The sequence below is a fragment of the Mixophyes fleayi genome, chromosome 7 (genome assembly GCF_038048845.1).
Source record: "Mixophyes fleayi isolate aMixFle1 chromosome 7, aMixFle1.hap1, whole genome shotgun sequence".
NCBI lineage: Eukaryota > Metazoa > Chordata > Amphibia > Anura > Limnodynastidae > Mixophyes > Mixophyes fleayi.
The window spans coordinates 9,399,644-9,422,626 of NC_134408.1; the positions used below are offsets into that span (position 1 = coordinate 9,399,644).

At 38.8% G+C, this 22,983-nt stretch overlaps 2 protein-coding genes across 5 annotated transcripts in view; both read right to left on the reverse strand.

The window, feature by feature from the left end:
* The window catches only part of LOC142097287 (sulfotransferase 1C1-like), a 59,750-nt gene extending 43,147 nt beyond the window's left edge, over positions 1-16,603 (reverse strand). Inside the window, exon 1 of the mRNA XM_075178991.1 lies at positions 16,569-16,603. The gene's annotated coding sequence lies outside the window, so the exon portion shown is untranslated. The remainder of the gene's footprint in view (positions 1-16,568) is intronic.
* LOC142097288 (sulfotransferase 1C2-like) overlaps positions 3,900-22,983 on the reverse strand; it is a 40,257-nt gene continuing 21,173 nt past the window's right edge. The window contains exons 1-8 of one of the 4 annotated variants that reach the window (XM_075178998.1): positions 16,762-16,825; positions 16,569-16,668; positions 12,064-12,189; positions 10,723-10,820; positions 7,186-7,312; positions 6,571-6,665; positions 6,259-6,439; positions 3,900-6,168 (exon numbers count right to left, since the gene is read on the reverse strand). In XM_075178998.1, coding sequence (XP_075035099.1) covers positions 6,056-6,168; positions 6,259-6,439; positions 6,571-6,665; positions 7,186-7,312; positions 10,723-10,820; positions 12,064-12,189; positions 16,569-16,668; positions 16,762-16,770 — 849 coding nt within the window. In that variant the 5' untranslated portion in view covers positions 16,771-16,825 and the 3' untranslated portion in view covers positions 3,900-6,055. Of the gene's footprint in view, positions 6,169-6,258; positions 6,440-6,570; positions 6,666-7,185; positions 7,313-10,722; positions 10,821-12,063; positions 12,190-14,044; positions 14,232-16,553; positions 16,669-16,761; positions 16,826-22,983 lie in introns of those variants that run through there. The other 3 variants (XM_075178994.1, XM_075178996.1, XM_075178995.1) reach the window with 3 other exon arrangements.

Sequence of the window (22,983 nt, forward strand, 5' to 3'; positions counted from 1 at the left end):
ATGCGTAAGCCATGCGCAGTTTCTTTAGTCGTTCTGATGCCATGAGCCGATTTGTGAGTGATTGCTCCCATTTCTATGGTTAAGCGCATTGCATAGCGTTTCAAGATAGCAGAAACTGGAGGGTTCGCATCTTTGCTCCTTCTGATGATGGAGGTGAGCAGATCAGTTGCTTGATTTGCAGTAATTCATCTCATATTGTGCTAATTACAGAAAATATATTTTCTGTTGTAGTACAGGGTATTTAAATGAGCTTCAAAGAGTGGATGTTGTGCATTTTGGGGACTTGTCCCACTTTTACCCAAATGCCAGAGATTGATAATTGGTCTATACTGTTAACAGGAGTGTCGTTCATTCCACCCAAGTGTACTATGTGTACTTTATCTACATTGTCTCCACCCAAGTGTACTATGTGAAATTTATCCACCCATTGTAGCTAGTCTAAATATCATGTTAATCATTCTCATTTTAGGGATTTAGGCACATACCTGAGACTTGATCCTCAGTCATAAGGAATGTCCAGTCTGGCTATAATCAAGAGCCGAAACCTCCCCCAAACGAGGCCGCCTTCAAATCAAGTAACATTAAATAATATACTGTATACTGCTTTCTCTTTAAAGATGAAATGGAAATCTTCTTTTCTGCAGCAGTCCAAGTGAAAATGTCAATTAAGTAATGCAAATAAATGGCCGCAGCTTCATAACATATAAGCAATATCAGCTGAGAGGGGTCATTATGCAATCATCCAATCAGAATCTGGTAGATGGTGTTGCCGATAGTCATCCTCATCACTGCATATTGTTGCACCAGCCTCCAGCAGCTGCAAGGGATACGCCTCCTAAAAGGGTTATGTATGAATGAGTTCACAACTAATTGTATCGCTCAGCCTTGCTGCTCGCCCCACCTGTTCTTTTTCCCTTCTCTCCAGGAGTAAGGAGACACAAGCTAATGATACTGAATAATGTATTTTAATGGGGTATTTTAATTTATTTGACCAAAATTTTCTATTTTACATTGTTATTGATAGTAATAAGAAATATTTTTTTTGAGAAGGAGGCCTTTTTAAAATTATTTTTTGTAAATATCAATATTTCAGATTCACTCTAGGCTTGGTGCCGGTACTTTTCTATTTTGTTTACGGTACTAGAGGTCAGCAAACTCTTCATTATCAGTTGCCGCCTAATTTGATCATATTTTAAGCGCCCATAGTTTTGTTGTTTTTATCTTTTGTTGTGTTATAGCATTTTTGCTTTGGGCTGTGATTGTATTTTCAATTGTTAAAGTGACAGACTGAGGAGAAGACAGACATATCTGAATTCTGAGACAGATGGCACTCCAGACCAAGCAACAGGATGAGATAAAGACCTGTACTAACTTACAGAGAGTATAAAGTTAATGGTGGTTTTTAACTTCTTAGAGAAAAAAATGATCCTACCATCATCATATAGCCTCCAAAGAGGGGGGGGGGGGTGATTATTCAAAATATTACAGATTATAAGAAACAATAGAAAAATACTGATTTTTATATTAAATTATCACACAATCCTGCAACAAGTTATCAGGGACAATTAAAGTCCCTGTTGGATAATGCCCTGGCAGATGGGGTCTTATCCATGGACGAATGGAGGTTTTTATATATGGAATTTACGGTTATACCAATTTACTATCACCTTCCCAAAATTCACAACCCCTTCACCTTGCCCATTTAGAGACCTATAATTTCTGGTATGAATTCACTCACTTCTAAATTATCTCACTATACAGATTATTTTTTATAACCGTTAGTATTGATGCTGAGATCTTTTCTGTGTGATTCCACTCATCTATTGAACACATTGAAAGAATATGTATGACAAGACTGCTTTGCATGTTTGACATTGGATGTCCAATCACTTGACACAATACCTCACGATTTAGGAGTGGAATTCATAGATTATTGGGGGAGCTGTGCAGACACCATCTCAGACTCACACAACACAGTTTTACTAGATTCCATTTCCTTCATTCTCACGCACAATCACTTTATATTTGATGGTGATTATAAATTTCCAAGTCATGGGGACGGCCATGGGGTCCAGGTTCGCACCTAGTTATGCTAATCTCTACATGGTTAGATTTGAGTCCAATTACATTTGGACAAGTGACTGCGTGTCGAACCTGGTGTACTATGGCCATTACAGAGATGAACTATTTATAATTAGGGATGGGAATCATAGTTCAGTACTTAATTTTCTTAGCCCCCTTAACACTAATTCACTTCACAATCTCAAATTTGCACATTGCTATAAAAAATGCTTTTTGAACATCCTGGATGTGGCCCTATCTGTCCACGGCACATAAATAGTAACCTCTATAAGGCCAACTATCCCCCTTTAATCAATTGTATTAAGAGCGATATGACTACCTGGGATAAGCTTAGGATATCTTGGATTGGTCAGGTCACCTCTGTGAAAATGTATGTTCTCCCCAGACTGTTATATATCTTCCAAGTCTTGCTTATCAAAATCTCCCCTTTGACCCTCTCCTTGTTGCAAAAATCAGTGATGTGCTTTATATGGTTCAGTAATTGACTGTCAACTCCAGCCCACCTCCTTCAAAGGTATCCTACTGCGAGTGGTATAGGTATCCCTAAGTTTTATAACTATTATTATGCAGCCCGATTCGCCAGACAGGTTTACAGCCCGGGGTTCCAACTCACTTTTAATACCCCGATGCTTACAAGTAACAGATCTTTTCTAGTGAGTGTCATACAAACCCAATTTAATCATTAATCAACATAGTATAAATTTTCCAATGTATGGATATGAAAGAGAGCTAGGTAAAGTTGATCAGTTAAGCCAATATTCATTTCCTCCAATTCCCTGAGTGATGGACAGCCTTATTCGACATGGGGGTGTGGATGTAGTGGATCGAGAGGAGATACTGATATTTCACTTGCATACATTATTTCCACATTCACATAACCATACATACATATACGTACATATATAGTACTACTATGTTAACTTAGTAACAGAATGAAATAAGTCACAATTGCTCATAGTTAAAACAGTTGAAGTAGGGAATGCATTGTAGTTGATGCAATATATATTATGCTTTCTACACTGTGTTATTACATGTGTAAAGACTGTTACTGAAAATACCTATTGTTAATAAGAATATATATTATCTTAAATTGAGACTTTGTGTAAACTCTCTCTCGATAGGTTTATCGTTATGTCCTGTATAATACTGTATGTGTTAGAGAAAATTGAACAGATAATGAAATAAAGCTGGGTTTAAACTGGAAAATACCCTTTGTGAGTGGTAATTAATGAAGATAGGTATTAAATGGTCATTAGCATATTAGCATATTCACATCACCATTGGACCCTCGTGCTAACAGAGAGCAATAACAGACCCTTAGGAAATAGCACAGTCTTATGTACCCGTTTGTGTTTGGTCAGTGTTAATAATGATTGTAGGGGGTAATTTTAGGAGTAATTAAGTTTTTTATACATCTATGCGCTGTCAGAGCCCATGTGTCCTCTCTGTGTGGACTGCAGTCTGTGTGTAAATACTCTTCAATGACAGGACATAGCTCACGGCAGTAGTTCTTTGAAGATGGATTGTTACCCGTAGGTGACAAAGTTATTGCATAGTTAAAGTTGAAGTTACATTCAGCTACATGTCACAGAATAGTCCAGGCAAAGTCATCCCTGGTATCACATTTAATACATTTATATCTAGCTGATTAATATGTAATTTGAGGCAAAAATCATGACACCATTTATACATATATAAAAAACAAAAAAAACCAAAACTAAAGTTCAAGAAAAGACAATGAGAATACTTTTTTTTTATTGTGAAGCTTATTTATGTTTGTGTATTCACTTTATATTTGAATTCCCATTTAATCTGTTATATTGAAATACAAATCATTGTTGTTTTTTTAAAAAAAAAGGGCTGTCACATTACTACAAAAAGTATCAAGTTAGCTATGTAGCTGATATGTATTATGTTTATTATTATTATTATTATTATTATTATTATTATTATCCATTATTGTTAAAGCGCTGGCATATTCCACAGTGCTCTTACTGAGAGAATCATGATATAAATAAATTTCATACAATGAAATGACACAAAAGGTAAAGATGGACCTGAACAAAAGAGCTTACAATCTAAGTGGTGTGGGGAACACATGATGCATCAAGTAAGAGAATAACAATTGTTGTTGATGGCGAGGAAAGTGGGTGCGTCTAAGGCAGGAGCAATATTGCAGAAATCTTTAATTGCGACTGATCCTACAGGTCTGGTGAGGAGCAATTTTAGATTGTTCAGATATATCTAACTCCTGTAATGTTGGCTATCAGGTCTAGAATGGTTTTCCAGAAGGTCATTGTTCTTGGGAAGGTTCCACACATTTGAAGGAAGGCCGATCAGGCCACATTGTCTCCATCACTGGTTGACTGTACAGGTAACCGCGGTGGAGCCACTTTGGGACCAGTGGTTATAAATCTTATATGAGTACTCTTTTATTGCTACAAAAATAGAACATGCTTCGCCGGCTTGAAAGACCATTTCCCAAGTAGTTTATGAGACTCAAGTTGAGGTGGATCAGGAGGAAAGAACATAAGGTAAAGAAGTGACATTTTTCCCAAATGATAGAATAGATACACATTCTTTCGTTCTGAGATAATTTCCCCAACTTTGACTCGAGTGTGTGAAGACTATTATTAGGAATTGAGTTTCTGTTCTGGACTTGGTGTGAAATCACGGTGGTGGTGGAAATTGCTGGTTTCCAAACTTCAGATATTTAATTACAATTCCCTGAGGAATGAGGGTTGGCCTGATAGGTGGTTTAGGAGTAAAGGATGCTTTAACAGATGAAGACACCCATTGATCCTATCCCAAGTTTCTAAGGTCAGTGCTATGGTTTGGACATGAAGACTTGATCTCAGTCTTAATTTCTTCTGAAGCCACAAAGTAAATTCAAGGACATCTGTCCCTACCAGCGTATTTTCAATGTCGACCCATCTTCTGTTATTGCGTGTAATGTGCAAAGCTAAGAAGCCTTATAGTGTCTTTCAATCAAAGGGATACCCAGGCCCTCTTAAACAGTAACCCTGGCCAGTATTGCTCTTCTCAGTTTTGGCTTTTTACTGCTCCTTCTGAATTTATTGTAGGTATTTAGGAGGTTAAAAATTGTCTATCTTGGCACCCTAATTGACAGGGTTTGAAAGATGCAGACAACACGGGCAGGATGTTTATTATGATCATGTTAATTTCTCTATCCATAATATTTCTCAATGGTAAGGTCAGATATCAGAAAGTCCTTCTCAGCATCGATGTCAAGAGCTAAAATTGGAATTTCTCATGTATATGATAGATAATGTCAATTGTTTGTCATGAGCTAAGTAAGACAAAGAGAATTCATCTCATCCTGAGGAATTCAAACAGTGTTTTGACCTGAATGTTATAGAATTCTTCCCTAATAGTGATAATATTTTGGTATATTCTGAGAAATGGTTTGTAGGAGAATTCTACTGAGTGGACTGGGTCTGTTAGGTTCTCGATTAGGTATTTCTTTACCTTTTGCTGTGAGAAACATAACTAATAATCTTCAAATTGTAGTATTTCGAACGCTGTTTTGTTAATGTGGAAATAATTTACTATAGTCTCTGAGATTTCTAACTGTAATTGTATGATTTTAAAGTTGATTAATCTCAATTGGAGAAAAAAAAAATATGAAATATGCATCTCCTGACTTTTATGTTAATTAAACATGTTCTGATATGGTAGTTTGCACAAAGATCTGTAGCCAAACTGAAGTGATCGGTGTGTTCAGACGTCTCAATGACCTACTGGATTCCAACATAGTCACGGGCCACTGCATGTCCGGATCAATGAATTACTCCCCACATGTAAAGATGGAGGTCATTATTTATTTATTATCATTATTTATTTATTACCGGTGCTCCATCATACCTGGTCAAATCCAATTGAGGGAGCTAAGCCCACACATGGTACAACTGTTGGCTACCTGGTGAAACTGTGCGGGCAGCCAGCTTTAGTCTCATAACTGGGTGCAGAAGCTCAGTCCACTCCCCTCCATTCTCTTCTTGTATTCCTCATCAAACACAATATTCTGGGCCACCAAAAAATGATTCTTCCAATCCCCAACTTTCCCTGAAACAAGAATTCACAAACATGAAATAAATAGTTATCACCATATTGACTCTAAATTGTCATTGCCTTATAGAAACAACAACATTATACCTTTCCTCAGGAAGGGTGAGATGGACTGATCGAAAACAACTGCTGGTATAGCACTGTAGTTGGTCATCGGGTTTTCCTTCATGGCCTGGAATGATGTGTGATGGCGAATCTTCTCGAGAACCTCATCTGACAGTTCCCTTCCTAGGAAGTTCAGTAGTTTTCTGTACTCTCGTATTGGGTCCTGTCAACGTGTGAGTTTCAATAAAAATAGAACTACCTGTATGTATGTGTATATATATATATATATATATATATATATACATACATATATATATATATATATGTACTCCGTGCTACATTAATCTTCCTCACCTCGATCAAATCCTCATAGAACATGTAGAGAATTTGATGTTTATCTTTTTCTTTCCACCAGCCGATGACATGGTCAAACCAACTTCCCCAAGCCACTGAAAGGAATACATTTTTTTTAACAATTGTAAGTCACCCACGGAAGATGCGGTTACTCATTTTAATAAGAGTTCCACTAGTCTGTGTTTAAGCACACAGGATTAGGTTTCATCCCAGAGTAATGATTTGGATTCATCGGGACCTATTATAGTTTAAAAGGAGAATTAAAGTATTTTTGATGAATCATGTGCTAAGTGAAGTGGATTTTGTAATAGTATTCTTAGCTATAGAGTTTTATTTTTTATTATATACAGGTGGGCTGCCTGGAAGCTAGGTAGTGAGATCCATTTTATGCCCTCCCCTCCCCCAAATACAAGCTTATTCTGCCATTGCTGTGGAAAATCTTAGAGAAGTCGAGACATTGAAGCCCCTTTTGATTTGGAAAGGAGAGCTTCACAATTTACTGGTGAATATGAGTTTTATATAGAGTTGGACATATTTTAACCTTAAAACGTAGGAGCAAATTGCAACATGTAGTTTACTTAGTCATTATAAGTTGTATTTGTCCCTTTGGCTCACCATCTCCAGCCAAGAACTTTGAGAAGTATTCATCCCAGGTCCCAGGGTCTGGCAGGCCCTTATTCATCTGATGGAAGTAAAAGTATGAAACCATGCAATCCTTGGCGTTCCTAGCAACATATATAACCTGCCAGAAAGAGGAGAAATACATAGAAACATAACACATCTACTTCATATATGTAATATCCACCTGGTCTTCAATCCCCCGACACTTCCACTTTCCTCTCACTTCTCTAATATCCACCAAGTCTTCTAACCACCGTCACTTCCACCTTCCCCTCACTTTTCTAATATCCTCCTGGTCTTCTAGCCCCAGACACTTCCATCTACCACTCACTTCTCTGATATCCACTCAGTTTTCTAACCCCCGACACTTCCACCTACCACTCACTTCTCTAATATTCACCCGGTCTTCTAACCCCCGACACTTCCATCTACCACTCACTTCTCTAATTTCCACCCAGTCTTCTAACCCCAGACACTTCCACCTTCCTTTCACTTTTCTAATATCCACCAGGTCTTCTAACCTAGGACACTTCCACTTTCCTCTCACTTTTCTAATATCCACCTGGTCTTCTAACCCCCGACACTTCCATCTACCACTCACTTCTCTAATATCTACCTGGTCTTCTAACCCTAGACACTTCCACCTACCACTCACTTCTCTGATATCCACTCAGTCTTCTAACCCCCAAAGCTTCCACCTACCACTCACTTCTCTAATATCCGCCCAGTCTTCTAACCCCTGACACTTCCACCTTCCACTCACGTCTCTAATATCCACCTGGATAGCTGTACAGTGATGAGAATCAAAGGGTAGGGAGGGCCCTGCTCATGAGAGAACTTACATTCTAATTGGAAGAGTGCACAGCTGAAACACGAGGAGTGAGTGTGGCTTAGTGTGAAGATTTGGACAGGGAGTGTGTATGAATGAGAATTATAGGTGGGAGTAGGGTAGGTGTAAGTGTACATGTACCATTGTGAGTAGTATAGGTGGTAGTAGGGTAGGTGTAAGTGTATGTATACCAGTGTGAATAGTATAGGTGGGAGTAGGGTAGGTGTAAGTGTACATGTACCAGTGTGAGTAGTATAGGTGGGAGTAGGGCAGGTGTAAGTGTACGTGTACCAGTGTGAGTAGTATAGGTTGGAGTAGGGTAGGTGTAAGTGTAAGTGTACCAGTGTGATTAGTATAGGTGGGAGTAGGGTAGATGTAAGTGTACATGTACCAGTGTGAGTAGTATATGTGGGAGTAGGGTAGGTGTAAGTGTACATGTACCATTGTGAGTAGTATAGGTGGTAGTAGGGTAGGTGTAAGTGTATGTATACCAGTGTGAATAGTATAGGTGGGAGTAGGGTAGGTGTAAGTGTACATGTACCAGTGTGAGTAGTATAGGTTGGAGTAGGGTAGGTGTAAGTGTAAGTGTACCAGTGTGATTAGTATAGGTGGGAGTAGGGTAGATGTAAGTGTACATGTACCAGTGTGAGTAGTATATGTGGGAGTAGGGTAGGTGTAAGTGTACGTGTACAGGTGTGAGTAGCATAGGTGGGAGTAGGGTAGGTGTAAGTGTATGTATACCAGTGTGAATAGTATAGGTGGGAGAAGGGTAGGTGTAAGTGTAGGTGTACCAGTGTGAGTAGCATAGGTTGGAGTAGGGTAGGTGTAAGTGTACATGTACCAGTGTGAGTAGTATATGTGGGAGTAGGGTAGGTGTAAGTGTACATGTACCAGTGTGAATAGTGTAGGTGGGAGTAGTATTTATTATGTAATTATCAAGTAACAAAGGGTGCATGTGAGATAACAAAATTGTGGTGCTCATGAATAGAAGTGGTGAAATACAAATGTTAACATATATATCTTTTAATTAATCACATCCTCTGTTATAAACTATGGAACCAACAATATTATTTGTTGGAACTTTATTTAAGCACAATTATATTACAGTCATATTTGTGCAAATGACTCAGATTGACACAGTCGGCCTTATTAAGGAGAGCAATGCAAAAAATAGGAGTAAATTTTCTCCTAGACAAACCATGTTATAACGCAAGGGGTACAAAATAGTTTATTATTTTTTACGTAAGGAAAATACTGGCTGCTTTATCATGTAGCACACAATTACTTGATAGCTTTATTTTTACAGTAACATTTAAAGTTGATCTAGGACACTCTCTACCCCAACTATAAATGTCTATATCTAAATGTATTCCCACGTTTATAATTTACCTCCCCCTCCAATGCAATATGGTTTTGCAAAGATGCAAATTTACTGGGTTTTTTTGCGTTGCTCTACTTAATGAATCAGGCCCAGTGTGTTTCTGAAATATAGGAACTTATTTCAGTTACTGTTAATGAGAAATGTGTTTATAGTTATAATTCTTGAATAAAATAAAAATATATAACAAATAACAGGATACTGTTTTTTAAGCTAAACTATCTGATGATATATCCTCTACTTTGATAGACTGACTTTTTAATTTTTTTAATCTGTTTTTTTCATTTATCAGTTCTGATTACAAATTTGACTTTTAAATATTTCGATAACTGTTGGGGAATATTGACAGTTCAAGTATAATTTGAGATGATAGATTTTTTGATTTTGTGATTGAAATTGGACACAAGAGTTCCCCAATAGAGAATACTTTTCTCTTTCTTGTCCTCTCTATTGTCTATAGAATATTCTGGGTGGCATCATCTATAAATAAAAATAGGGGACGATTTAGTCTAGTTTAATTACTTTAGAGAGAATCCTTCTAGACGTGGAACTAGAAGGCAGACCACACCAAATACAATCTGAGCCTCTCAATTCATGTTTTTGCAATAATATGTGAAAATTATTATTAAAGGTTTCTCCACCCAAAACGTTTTAGTTTACTTTAAACTTTCCACCTACCTAAACATTGTTGTAGACCAAGTACACCCCTACATGACAGTAGTATTACCTGATGGCAGTGGCCTCTTTCTGCAGGATAATGCTCCCTGCCACACTGCAAGAATTGTTCAGGAATGGTTTGAGGAACATGACAAAGAAATCAAGGTGTTGACTTGGCCTCTAAATTCCCCAGATCTCAATCTGATCAAGCATCTGTGGGAAGTGCTGGAAATACAAGTCCGAGCCATGGAGGCCGCACCTCACAACTTACAGGACTTAAAGGATCTGCTGCTAACGACTTGGTGCCAGATACCACAGGACACCTTCAGAGGTCCTGTGGAGTCAATGCCTCGACGGGTCAGAGCTGTATTGGCGGCATGAGGGGACCTACACAATATTAGGCAGCTGGTTTTAATGTTGAGGCTGATTGGTGTATACCCCTCCCTTCCCTAATCATTGCATCAGAACTTGGCTCAGCTGGGATTACGTTGTTTTGCTCTGTTGAAACAATTTTTGCTACACTTTGCTAAACCCATCATGTAGCAGAGATTATAGTTTTACACCTTTTTTTTAAGCCACTAGAAAAATGAATAAAATTGTTTGTATCTTAAAAATTAGAGGAATAATTTGGGGCACAATATTTTTTTCCTCACCGTCTCTCACTCACCTTCACGTTCTTGTCCCAGAAAGATGGCGGCATCAGCTGTATCGGCAAATGAGTTTTTAGGAGACGAGGAGACTCCATAGCGTTGGCGAGATCCACTCCTTAAAATTTTTTAAAATACATTAATGACAAACTGTTTTTTTTTTCACTTTCATTGTGATTAAAATTCACATCCACTTGCTTCATTTTCTGCGTGACAAAAATCAAGATTTGTTATCTCTCACAGATGGGGGCATCTCTGGGTAGGAGGACGGGGGCTGTAACCACAAGCTGTATGTTGCCATTTATTAGGCCCCAGATGCCTAAATTGTCAGATGTGCCCAATATGCTCATGAGTGCAGATGTCAAATCCCGTCATAATCCTGCTGCATCGCCCAAGGTCATGGACAATGGGAACTACAGGTCTGGTGTAAGGGAAGGTGACATTTTTATTTTGCCTAAAAGTAACCAGACGGAGCAGCGCTGGGATCTCTGTCCAGCAATCAGCAATGGGCAAAGTGATGCACTTATTACACTACTGATCTAGTGATTCCCATGGATAACATTATTTTGTAAAAACGTCACCCAAATCCTCTATTGCTTTACACTGGTGTTCATGTCATAACTTAACAAAACACACTGGGCCTTAATGCAGAACATATATCATAAGGTCACATTATTATGCTGGGACTCCTATTAGATTACGTAATGATCTACATTACATCCAATAGGCCTCAGTGAAGACTAACGTTACAGGAGACATTTAATAAGCAGCGGTTTTGTATGTGGTTTGTAAACTGCCACACATGGGAAGAGGTTTAGAGACCCAAAATGTAACACGTGTGTCAGAATAGGCTGAGAACTATGCGCCTATGGTAGGTGTCGGCGTGTGCCTGTACTCTGTGCCCTCACCTGTGGTACAGTGCGGGTCGGTGAATGTTATATACCTAAGCCTCTGTGTGTATGTGCTTATTGCTGCTTCCTATTGGACAGTTGATAAGTGGCTCATCCCATATAAGGTATTGATACGCTGTGTGACATCCAATTGGTGATGTAAGAACAGTACACGGACCAATGGGGTATTCTCATGTTTGGGGGATAAATAATTCTGTAGATGTGCATTTCACCCTCAGTTGCCTTTGATTTGTTGACTTGTACATACCCCCTGGTGACTATTACTAAATATATTTATCTTTCTTTCTGCTTTTTTTCTGTACATTTATACAATGTCTATTTTATCACCAGAAATATTTCATGCTGTTGTTCTGTTATCTGGAGATAGAAAACAACTTTAATTGCCCCAGACAGTCACATAAGCAGTTGCTGAGCTGTATATAACATATTTAGAATCCATATATCTGTTACCTGATTTCATGGGCTTTGGATTCAAGTCTATAAACGGCACCTTGACAAAGCAGGGTGCTCGCATGCTCTTCTCCACATCCCCCTCTAGAAGTATCAGGTCCACGATCTCCTGCATCCACGTGGTACCTGTAAGAGCCACATCAGATGACCTCAGCTGCAGCCTGAACTTTCCGCCCCCCTCGTTTTTATTGTAATGCATGCAGGGGGCAAACCAACTCTGGGTGGTTTTATTACGATAAACCTGTATTTTTCATGCAGGCAACAGTCAGTGGTATCATGGTCGCACAGTAGTTAGCATTGCTGCTTTACAGCGTTGTTTTTTGATAATATTATATTTTTCCATATTGAGATATTGTAAGGAAAAAAAAGTTATCAAAAGCATCAGAGATCACAGTAAAGCTACCCAGCAGGTCATGTGTATATTATTATTACAGTGATTATATATTTTAGTGGCTGGACAGATATTGTCATTGTGCCGCTGAGCACTGAGTGACACATAGTGATATTACACTGAAACTTTATTACTCTAAAATCAAATATTTGATACCATTTTGAATACTGAATATAACAAATACATTTTCCACCACTTTGTTTACACAATATTAAGGGTCATTTACAAAAATGCAAAGATAGGAATCTGCAGGTAAATTACATTACTTCCCTTTAAGTGATGCTTTACATCTATTTCTGCCCTTTTGCTCCCATGTATATGATAAGTGCAGGGCTTAGTATGTCCACAAGGTGGCAGCTGTGAGGGTGTAGATATATGTTCCCACTGGAACTGGGTGGATTGGGGTGTACCTCGCTGAATGCAGCCTCGGCGCAGTATTGCACCGTCAGTTGCGCTCACAAGAAATTCAAGACTTCATGTTGCAGGACGCAATATTTATAGGAGTTTTTCAAGGGATGGAGAATGTACATTTAGGGTGGTCTTTTTAGCCTCTCTTAACCCCCACAAAACTTTCATGCATCAGGTCTGGTCCTGAACAGTGCATCTCTGTGCCCAAAATTATTGTAGGGGCCGATGGTGCTGCTCTAACCTCTGACCTAATCGCTGCAGTTCCTCCACTGCCCCCTGATGGGCCTTATTGGTATAACAATGTAATCAATGTAATCTACCAAACATTCTCAGCATTATTAAATGTCATTATCCTCAAAAATATTATATTTCATAAAATAGTTCTACTTAATATGACCCCCAAGCACTACCACCTTTTACTAGGTGGGGTAGGAATGGAGATATAAGCAGCATGGAGATTTTTGCTAATGTTAATAAATCATTTATAGAAATGTAAAGTGAAATTAAACCTGATTTACAAATATTTTGAATCATTCCATCTAATAGAAGCCTGGCCACAATCCCTTCACCAGCTGTAATAAGACCCCTCATTGTACTGTACGATTTTAGTAGGTTTAGTAAGGTCGATAATTATATAGAGAATTTCTGTTGTGCTGACTCACTATTACAGCTTGTTTTACTACTGTGAGATCTGCCAGGTGAGCAGGTTTTGTAATGTGTGATATTAAGCTCTCAGGTTATCATATTGTGTCCTATTCATGTGGTCAAAGTTTAACCTATCAGGTTCTAGCGAAGCTCACCTGGAGTCATCTAAATCAAACACTGCTGGGAATAGCTATCGCTTGTCACGGGATCATATTGTATTAAAGGGGAACTCCACCCTCAGCATGTTGTAGTGTACACATAGATTTGATTACTTTGTTTACCTTTGGATTTGAAAATAGAACCTGAACGTAAGCGACTGTATCAATAGAAGAGTTCTCTTGATGTAAGGGCTACAAGATGAAACAGTTTTGCCTGGACAGTAGACTTCCCTGAAGGTGGAGTTCCCCTTAAATTTTACAGTGTTTAGTCACCAAGTTCCCAAGACTAAAATATGGGCACGCTTATGTAAAATAGGGGAGAGGGACTGATGTCTCTGGCACACAAGGTGTTAATGCCACCTACATTGGAGCCACTTACCAGCTTTAGGATATGTAGCAATAAGGATGTCGTCTTCACGTGCCTGAAAGTTATGTATTTGGTCCCAGATTTCACAGGTGCTTTCTGGGAGTGGGATCCCCTCCACCTGCACCATTTTAGTTTTAAGGTCCTTCATGGACTCGAATAGTTTTTTCATTTCCTCGTCCATTTTCGATTAAAATATTGCCTAATGAGAAAAAAAACAGTACTGACCTTATTGTCATGTTAGGGTATCATTTATATGAAAACGCAATTTTCTATTATTATATTATAATGACTTTAAATGCCGTATAGACCCAGGATGCAGCTTTATGCAACTTTTGGTTTATAATCATCATCATCATTACCCCACCAAACTCCACAGTGCCGCACAATGGATATAATCAGAGATGGATTTAAGCTTTGAAGGGCCCTGGGCAATTAAGACAGGGGGGGCATTAAAACTACAAGCATAGCGACATCAATCAGTGGGAGTCACTTAATTACTAATAGTAGTACCCCATTGATGATCGTATTGAATAAGAGTTTTCCCTTGATGATTATAATGAATAATAGTGTCCCTTTTGATGATCGTCATAAATAAGAGTTATCACTTGATGATCGTATCATTAATAGTGTCCCTTTGATGATCATAATGAATAATAGTGCCCCCTTCATTATTGTAATAATAATAGTGCCCCCATGATGATCATAATGATTACTAGTGAACTTTTGATGATCGTAATGAATAAGAGTTCTCCCTTGATGATCATAAATTAATGATTGTGCCCCCACTGATGATTGTAAGAAATAATAGTGCCCCTTCATGTTTGTAATAAATAATAGTACTCCTTTGATGAACGTACAGAATAATAGTGCCCCATTGATGATATACCTACCTTAGGGCTTCTCTCCGCGGTGTACCCAGAGGCTCCCGGCTCCTTAATCATTGAAGCCTCGACATATTAATGCTACAATGCTTAAGGGAGCCAGGAGCCTCTGCATACAGCCGTCTCCGGTAACAGGTGCTGCCGGGGCTGTTAAGGCACAGTGGCGTTGGCGCACAGTCCGGGGAGCCCCATGAGACAGGACCCCGCCAACCTTAATCCTCCTCTGGGTTTAATAAGTCATACATAAAGCTAACCGTGCACAAAAAATGGGCAAGTACATTCAAGGTTGATGAAGAAGGTGCAGACGTAACACAGAGGGCCCTGCTCCTGCTCTCGAGAGCTTACAATCTAGAGGTCCATCTGGTGTTTGAAGTCAGTAGAGTGAATACTGAGAGTGAGGTCCCCATAATGTTTCACTCTTCAATATGAGGCCCAACATAGATTATGTAAATTGAGACACAGAGAATGTTAACACATAGTGATTGCAATTGTTCTTATATGTATGTACATGTGTAATCTTGTAATTTTGTTGTATGTTCTAACCCCCTATGTACGGCTCTGTGGAAGTCTTGTGGAACCTTATAAAGAAACATTAATAATAATAATAATAATAATAATAATAATAATAATTATTATTATTATTATTATAGTAACTCAATAAAACATATAAAAAACATCAATTTCAAGCTGTCTTGTAGTCTCTCTCCTACCAGGATTTTGTACTCTACACTAGTGGTTCCCAAACTTTTGCAGTTCGCGGAACCCTTAGAGTCTCCAAATTTTTTCAAGGCACCCCTACAAAATAATAACTGAGCAGTCCTGTTTTAGAAGTAGTTGAGTCCAAAACTTGTAATAAGTATTTAGGTCACGACAGAAATACTTATTTAGTTGTATGCAAAAATGCCCCTCTGCATCCAGACACTCTGCCCCCTCTGCATCCAGACACTCTGCCCCCTCTGCATCCAGGCACACTGCCCCCTCTGCAACCAGACACTCTGCCCCCTCTGCATCCAGGCACACTGCTAACCTGTGACACTCCAGGTGTTGTGAAACTACAAGTCCCAGCATACCCTTCAAGCAATAAGTTGCTATATATTGGTGGAGCATGCTGGGGCTTGTAGTTTCACAACACCTGGAGTGTCACAGGTTAGCCAACACTGCTCTAAGCTGAGCAATCTGGAAATGATAGAGTTAAACCTGTATCTTACTAGGAAACATCCTGCAGATTGGGAATGCAAACCTTTCGGGAGGAGCCCTCATTAGAGTGACCTTTTAACTCTTTCCTTTCCAGATTGCTCAGCTTAGAGGGAACACTGCCCTGAACACATTTATTTTTCAGAGCAGTAACTGCAAATTGAGATCTCTTTTTGCTCAATAAATTGTGGACAGAGAATTGCAGACGTGCAAATCCCCGTGTAACTGCAGTAAGTCAGACCTGGTGTATTGCACAGGTTTTTTTTGCTTACTATAAAAAAATAAATAAATAAAAGTATCTGATCTGTGTACACGTTTTTTGGTTTGTGAATCTTGCAAAATAACTATTGCAGCAGGTGAACAGTATCTACTATTTGTAGAATATACATATATAATGTTTACTTACCTTAAACTTCCATAAATTATTATATACTGCTGTCCCTTACCCCATGTTTACTTACCTGAGTGAAAGTAGTGGTCCTCTGCTATCAGTCCCTTGAATTTTGTAAACGCTGTTACTATGCTGTAACTTCCTAACTTCTCTCTCTCCCCTGAATTTTCCTATAAGCAGAGGTCATTTCATCACTTCTATGAATTCCTCCTATTTCTAATACCCTTCCCCCTCGCCCTTATATCCAGACCCCGCCCCCATACCTTGCACATTCACCTCTGTCACGTTGAGACTTATGGGGGCTGATGGGAAGTCCCATCCACATCAACATGACAACATGTTGGCACAGATTTGCTCAGTGTCTTTGCACAAACCTTTTCTCCAAATTCCTATCACAACTATTATTGTTTTATTTCTTTTTTGCCGGAACTCGTGGCTGCTGAGTGGAAGTGTCGTAAAAGTGACAGTGCTGTAAATATGTGTCACAAAGTGCAGCAGTGATTAGAGACAGACTGAAAAGAAATATTTTGTAACATTGTTCATTCTGTAATCCTTTTTCAATATCCTACAGCTTAATTGTAACTGTTGCCAACATCAGCCAACTAATACCAATATATATATATTGAAATGGGAATGTTCTTTTCTGCAGCAGTCCAAATGGAAATGTCAATTAATTAATGCAAATAAATGGCCGCAGCTTCATAAGATATGAGCAATTCCAGCTGAGAGGGGTCATTATGCAATCAGTCAGAAGTGGGTAGATGGGGGTGCCAATAGTCATTCTCATCACTGCATATTGTTGCACCAGCCTCCAGCACCTGCATGGGATATGCCTCTTAAAAGACTATTTGTGAATGCGTTCACAACTAATTGTGTCGCTCAGCCTTGACTGCTTCCCCTACTGTTCCCATTTCCTCTCTCCAGGAGTAAGGAGACACAAGCTAATGATACTCTATTATGAATTTTAATGGTGGTTGTCACGAACGCCTAGCCTGTCCCAGATTGCTGGCCGTGACTAGTGTCACCTTAGTCACTTACCAATGAATACACCTTTTCTGCCACCACAAAAGATTTATTATGGTGTCCTTACGTTCACCAGAACCACTTATTAATGTTTCACATTTAAATCACATACACATGTAGCATGAGCCTCCTTGGGCTTCCTAAGTTCACAAAGAATCACGAAGAGTACACTAGATAAAATATTTTCAATCTGAAAAATGTTTCCAAGGCTTATTTACAAAAAAGTAATAAACAGACATACAATAGGTTTGCACAAATGAGTTTCAGAAAATCAAATAGGAAATAAAACCAGAATCACTACTTACAAGTTCAGGAATTGGCGTGGAAGTACACATTTCAGTCGTGGTAGACCCTCCTCAAAGAAATGGACAATCTGATGTCTGAAACAAGGGATTTTTAAACCATTTCTTGTTGGGCTCTTCACCCCCACCTTAGGAATTTTATTTTTCTCCTAAGTTAGATGGATTCCCAAAATGGCACAGTTTTCCCAAAGTAAATTATATATCATTAAGATATATGTTTGGGCACCTCAGAGAATCTCTCGCCTCTGATCTTTCTGCCTGGCTAAGCCTAACTCCTCTGCATGCACAAAATACTCAGAGATCTGTCTCTGGTCCTGGCTACTTTCAAAAGATAATTGACACTTGCCTAGGTCAGACTCAGGTCAGTTAACAAAATACACTTTGAAAGGTTACATAAAATATTCACAGTGTTATACATAGATTTAACCGAAAATAACAGTCATTAGATATATTAAATTTCGTTACATTTATTTTATCAAATTTTACTGTTTTACATTTTTATTTAAAGTAATTAAACATATTTCCTTGATTAGACGGAGGACTTTATATTTTTAATAATTAATTTTTTTTAAGTATTATTTGTAAATATCACTATTTTAGATCCACTTTACGTTTGGCGGTGATGTTCTTTTCCGTTTTGTTTGCGGTACTAAAGTCAGCAAATTCTTCATTATCAGCTGCTGCCTAAATTGATCATATTTTGAGCACCCAAACTTTTGTTGTTTTTATCTTTTGTTGTGTTATAACTTTTTTGCTTTGGGCTGCGATTACAAGTATTTTCAATTGTTATAATGACAGAATGAGGAGAAGACAGACACATTTGAATTCTGAAGCAGATGGCACTCCAGACCAAGCAACAGGATCTGAATATGAATTACAAAAACAACTAAAACATTTAGAATATTTATTAAAAACTGAAATGAGACATTGGTGGGATGGTGTCAGTCTTCAGAAATATATTGACAAAAATATGATTCCAAAGGGACCTAGAATACACAAGCTTTGCATTTCAGAATGATCCTGATCTTTTGTTAGAATGAAATCAAGTTTTGGATTCCTGCGCTCGGTATATCTCATATTGTATATGGTACCAGCTGTGTGGTAATATAAATGACCATATATGTATACAAAACAAAAAGACAGTTGTCAGCGCTTATCCTTTACACTGCATAACTGTGTGTATCTAGCAAAAGGAAAACATGAGGTATTAGTTTATATTTTGATCAAAACATTTAAGCCTGCATCCCAGCTTCAAGGGCACCTACAGGTTCCTACATTGACCTATATGCATGGTTTTGCCAAGGTTCAAAGCTACTCATTTTTTTTGCTATCCTTAATGAATCAGGCCCTAGGTGTACTAAATCCACATAACTTGAATGGTATAACACAAGGAATTAGGATTGAACAGAATATGCAGACAATAGACAAGATGGCCGCCAGTGGGTCATGTGTTACTGTTTTGTCTTTGTCCTCCACCATGCGGTCTGCCCCCATCTTGTGTGCACACTCTATCTCACGTGCACACTCTCTATCTCACGTGCACGCGCTCTCTCACGTGCACACTCTCTCATGTGTACATTTTCTCTCTCACGTGCACACTTACTCTCACGTGCACACTCTTTCTCATGTGCACACTCTCTCTCACATGCACAGTCTCTCTCACGTGCACAGTCTCTCTCACGTGCACACTCTCTCTCACGTGCATACTTTCTCTCACATGCACAGTCTCTCTCACGTGCACAGTCTCTCTCACATGCACAGTCTCTCTCACGTGCAGACTCTCTCTCACGTGCATACTTTCTCTCACATGCACAGTCTCTCTCACGTGCACAGTCTCTCTCACGTGCACACTTTCTCTCACATGCACACTCTCATGTGCACACTCTTTCTAGTTACATAAAGAGACACGTACACATTCACATAGTCATACATACATACATATATGTACATATATAGTACTACCATGTTAACTTAGTGACACAATAAAATAAGACACATTTACACATCTATAAGACAGTTGAAGCAGGCAATGCTTTGTATTTGATGCAATATATATTATGCTTTCTACACTGTGTTATTATATGTGTAAAGACTGTTACTGAAAATACCTATTGTTAATATGAATATATATTAATTTAAATGAGACTTTGTGGAAACTCTCTCTCAATAGGATTATCATTATTTCCTGTATAATACTGTATGTGTTAGAGAAAATTGAGCAGATATTGAAATAGAGCTGGGTTTAAACTGGAACCTACACTTTGTGAGTGGTAATTAATGAAGATAGGTATTAAATGGTCATTAGCATAGGAGCATATTCACCATTGGACCCTCGTGATAACAGAGAGCAATAAAAGGTTCTCAGGAAATAGTTTTATGTACCTGTTTGTGTTTGGTCAGTGTTAATAATGATTGTAGGGGGTAATTTTAGGAGCAATTAGGTTTTTCCTACATCTATGCGCTGTCAGAGCCCATGTGTCCTCTGTGTGTGGACTGCAGTCTGTGTGTAAATTTTCTTCAATGACAGGACATAGCTCACGGCAGTAGTTCTTTGAAGATGGATTGTTCCCCGTAGGTGACAAAGTTATTGTATAGTTGAAGTTGAAGTTACATTCCGCTACATGTCACAGAATAGTCCAGGCAAAGTCATCCCTGGTATCACATTTAATACATTTATATCTAGCTGATTAATATGTAATTTGGGGCAAACAGCATGACACCATTTATACATATATAAAAAAAAAAGACGAAAAAAACCCATAAAACTAAAGTTCAAGAAAAGACACTGGGAATACTTCTTTTTTTTTTTTAAATACTGAAGTTTATTTATGTTTGTGTATTCACTTTATATTTGAATTTCCAGTTAATCTGTTATATTGAAATAAGAATCATTGTTTAAGAAAAACTAATAAAAGGGCTGTCACATTACTACAAAAAGTATCAAGTTAGCTATGTAGCTGATACAGTATATCTTATGATAATTATTAATATTATTATCCTTTATTGATAAAGTGCACAATGCTTAACATTGAGGGGATCATGATATAAATACATTTTATACAATGACATGACACAGACAGTAAAGATGGCCCTGAACAAAAGAGCTTACAATCTAAGTGGTGTGGGGAACACATGATACATCAAGTAAGAGAATAACAATTATTGATGGTGGGAAAAGTGGGTGTGTCTAAGGCAGGAGCAATATTGTAGAAATCTTTTATAGTGACTGATCCTACAGGTCTGGTAACGAGCAATTTTAGAATCTTAGAATCTTTAGATTCTTCAGATTTATCTAACTCCTGTAATGTTGGCTATCAGGTCTAGAATGGTTTTCCAGAAGGTCATTGTTCTTGGGAAAGTTCACCATATATGAAGGAAGGTGCTGATCAGGCCACATTGTCTCCATCACTGGTTGACTGTACAGGTAAATGCAGTGGAGCCACTTCGTGATCAGTGGTTATAAATCTTATATGAAAAGTCTTTTTATTGCTACACTGATAGAACATTTTACCAATTTATTACAGATCTTTTCCCAGGATTCGCTGGCTTCAAACACTGTTTCCCAAGTAGTTCTATGAGATTCAAGTTCAGGGTGATCAGGGGATAAGTACATAAGGTAAAGAAGTGAAATTTTGGAAGAATGGGAGAACAGATACACATCCTTTCATTCTGAAATAATTTTCTCAGCAGCACCCAACTTTGACTCTATTGTGCGAAGACTACTATTAGAAATTAAATTTCCCTCCTGGACTTGGTGTAAAATCACTGTGGTGGTGGAAACGGCTGCTTTTCAAGCTTCAGATATTTAACTACAATTTCCTGGGGGATGAGGGTTGGCCTTATAGGTGGTTTAGGGGTAAAGGATGCTTTAACAGATGAAGACACCCATTGATCCTATCTCAAGTTCCTAAGGTCAGTGATATGATATGGACATGAAGACTTGATCTCAGTCTTAATTTCTTCTGAAGTCACAAGGTAAATTTAAGGGCCTCTTTCTCTACCAGCGTATTTTCAATGTCTACCCATCTTCTGGTATTTTGTGTGAAAAGCTAAGAATTGAATTAGGAGCATTATAGTATTATTATTATTATTATTATTAATATTAATTTTTATTTATAGGGTGCCACAAAATTTCAACAGCGCCTTTAAGAAAACAGACGGTGGACCATAAACGGTAATACAGTACAGAACTGTGAACAAAAATACCAGTACTTCAATAGCTCCAAACATAGCTAGCACAGTGGAGTTGGATGAGAAGAAAAGGTAGAGAGATAGGAGGTAAGAGGGCCCTGCTCGTAAGAGCTTGCATCTTAAAGGGAGGGTAAATAGACCAGAGGCACAATGGGGAGTCAGAGGGGATAATCACTAGAGGAGCGAGTAGCGGGACAGGGGATGAGAGAGGAGGAAATCAGGCAAGCAGAGAAGGTTAGGTGTAAGGGTGGTATGCTTTGAGGAACAGATGAATTTTAAGTGTTCGTTTGAAGGTGGATACATTAGGGGACAGTCGGATGGAGCATGGGAGGTCGTTCCAGTGGAGGGGCAGCCCGGGAGAAATCTTGGATTCTGGAGTGGGATGAGGTGATCAGAGTGGAGGAGAGGCGACGGTCATTGGTCGATCACAGGAAATGTGATGGAGTGTGAATGGAGAGGAGGTTGGAGATGTATGGGACAGTGGAGTGGGAGAGGGCCTTATAGGTCATGGTAAGCAGTTTGAAAAGGTTTCTGTAGGGGAAGGGGAGCCAGTGTAAGGCAAAGCAGAGAGGGGAGGCAGAAGAGAAGCGGCAGGAGAGGAAGATGAGTCTTGCAGTCGCATTGAGTATAGACCTGATCGGTCGAGGTGGGAGAGGGGGGAGGCCGGTGAGGAGAAAGATGCAATAATCAAGACGGGAATTAGTGAGAGCATGGATGATGGTTTTCATGGCATCCTGAGAAAGGAAGGGCCGGATGCGGGCGATGTTGCAGAGATGGAAGCGACAGGATTGGGCTAGAGATTGAATGTGTGGGGGCAAAGGAGAGGGAAGAGTCATGGTTGACACCCAGGCAGTGGAGTTGGGAAGCGGAAGAGATGGTGGCGTTGTTAACAGAGATAGAGAGATCAAGATGGGATGAGAATCTGGAAGGAGGAAAGACAATGAGCTCAGTTTTAGCAATGTTAATTTT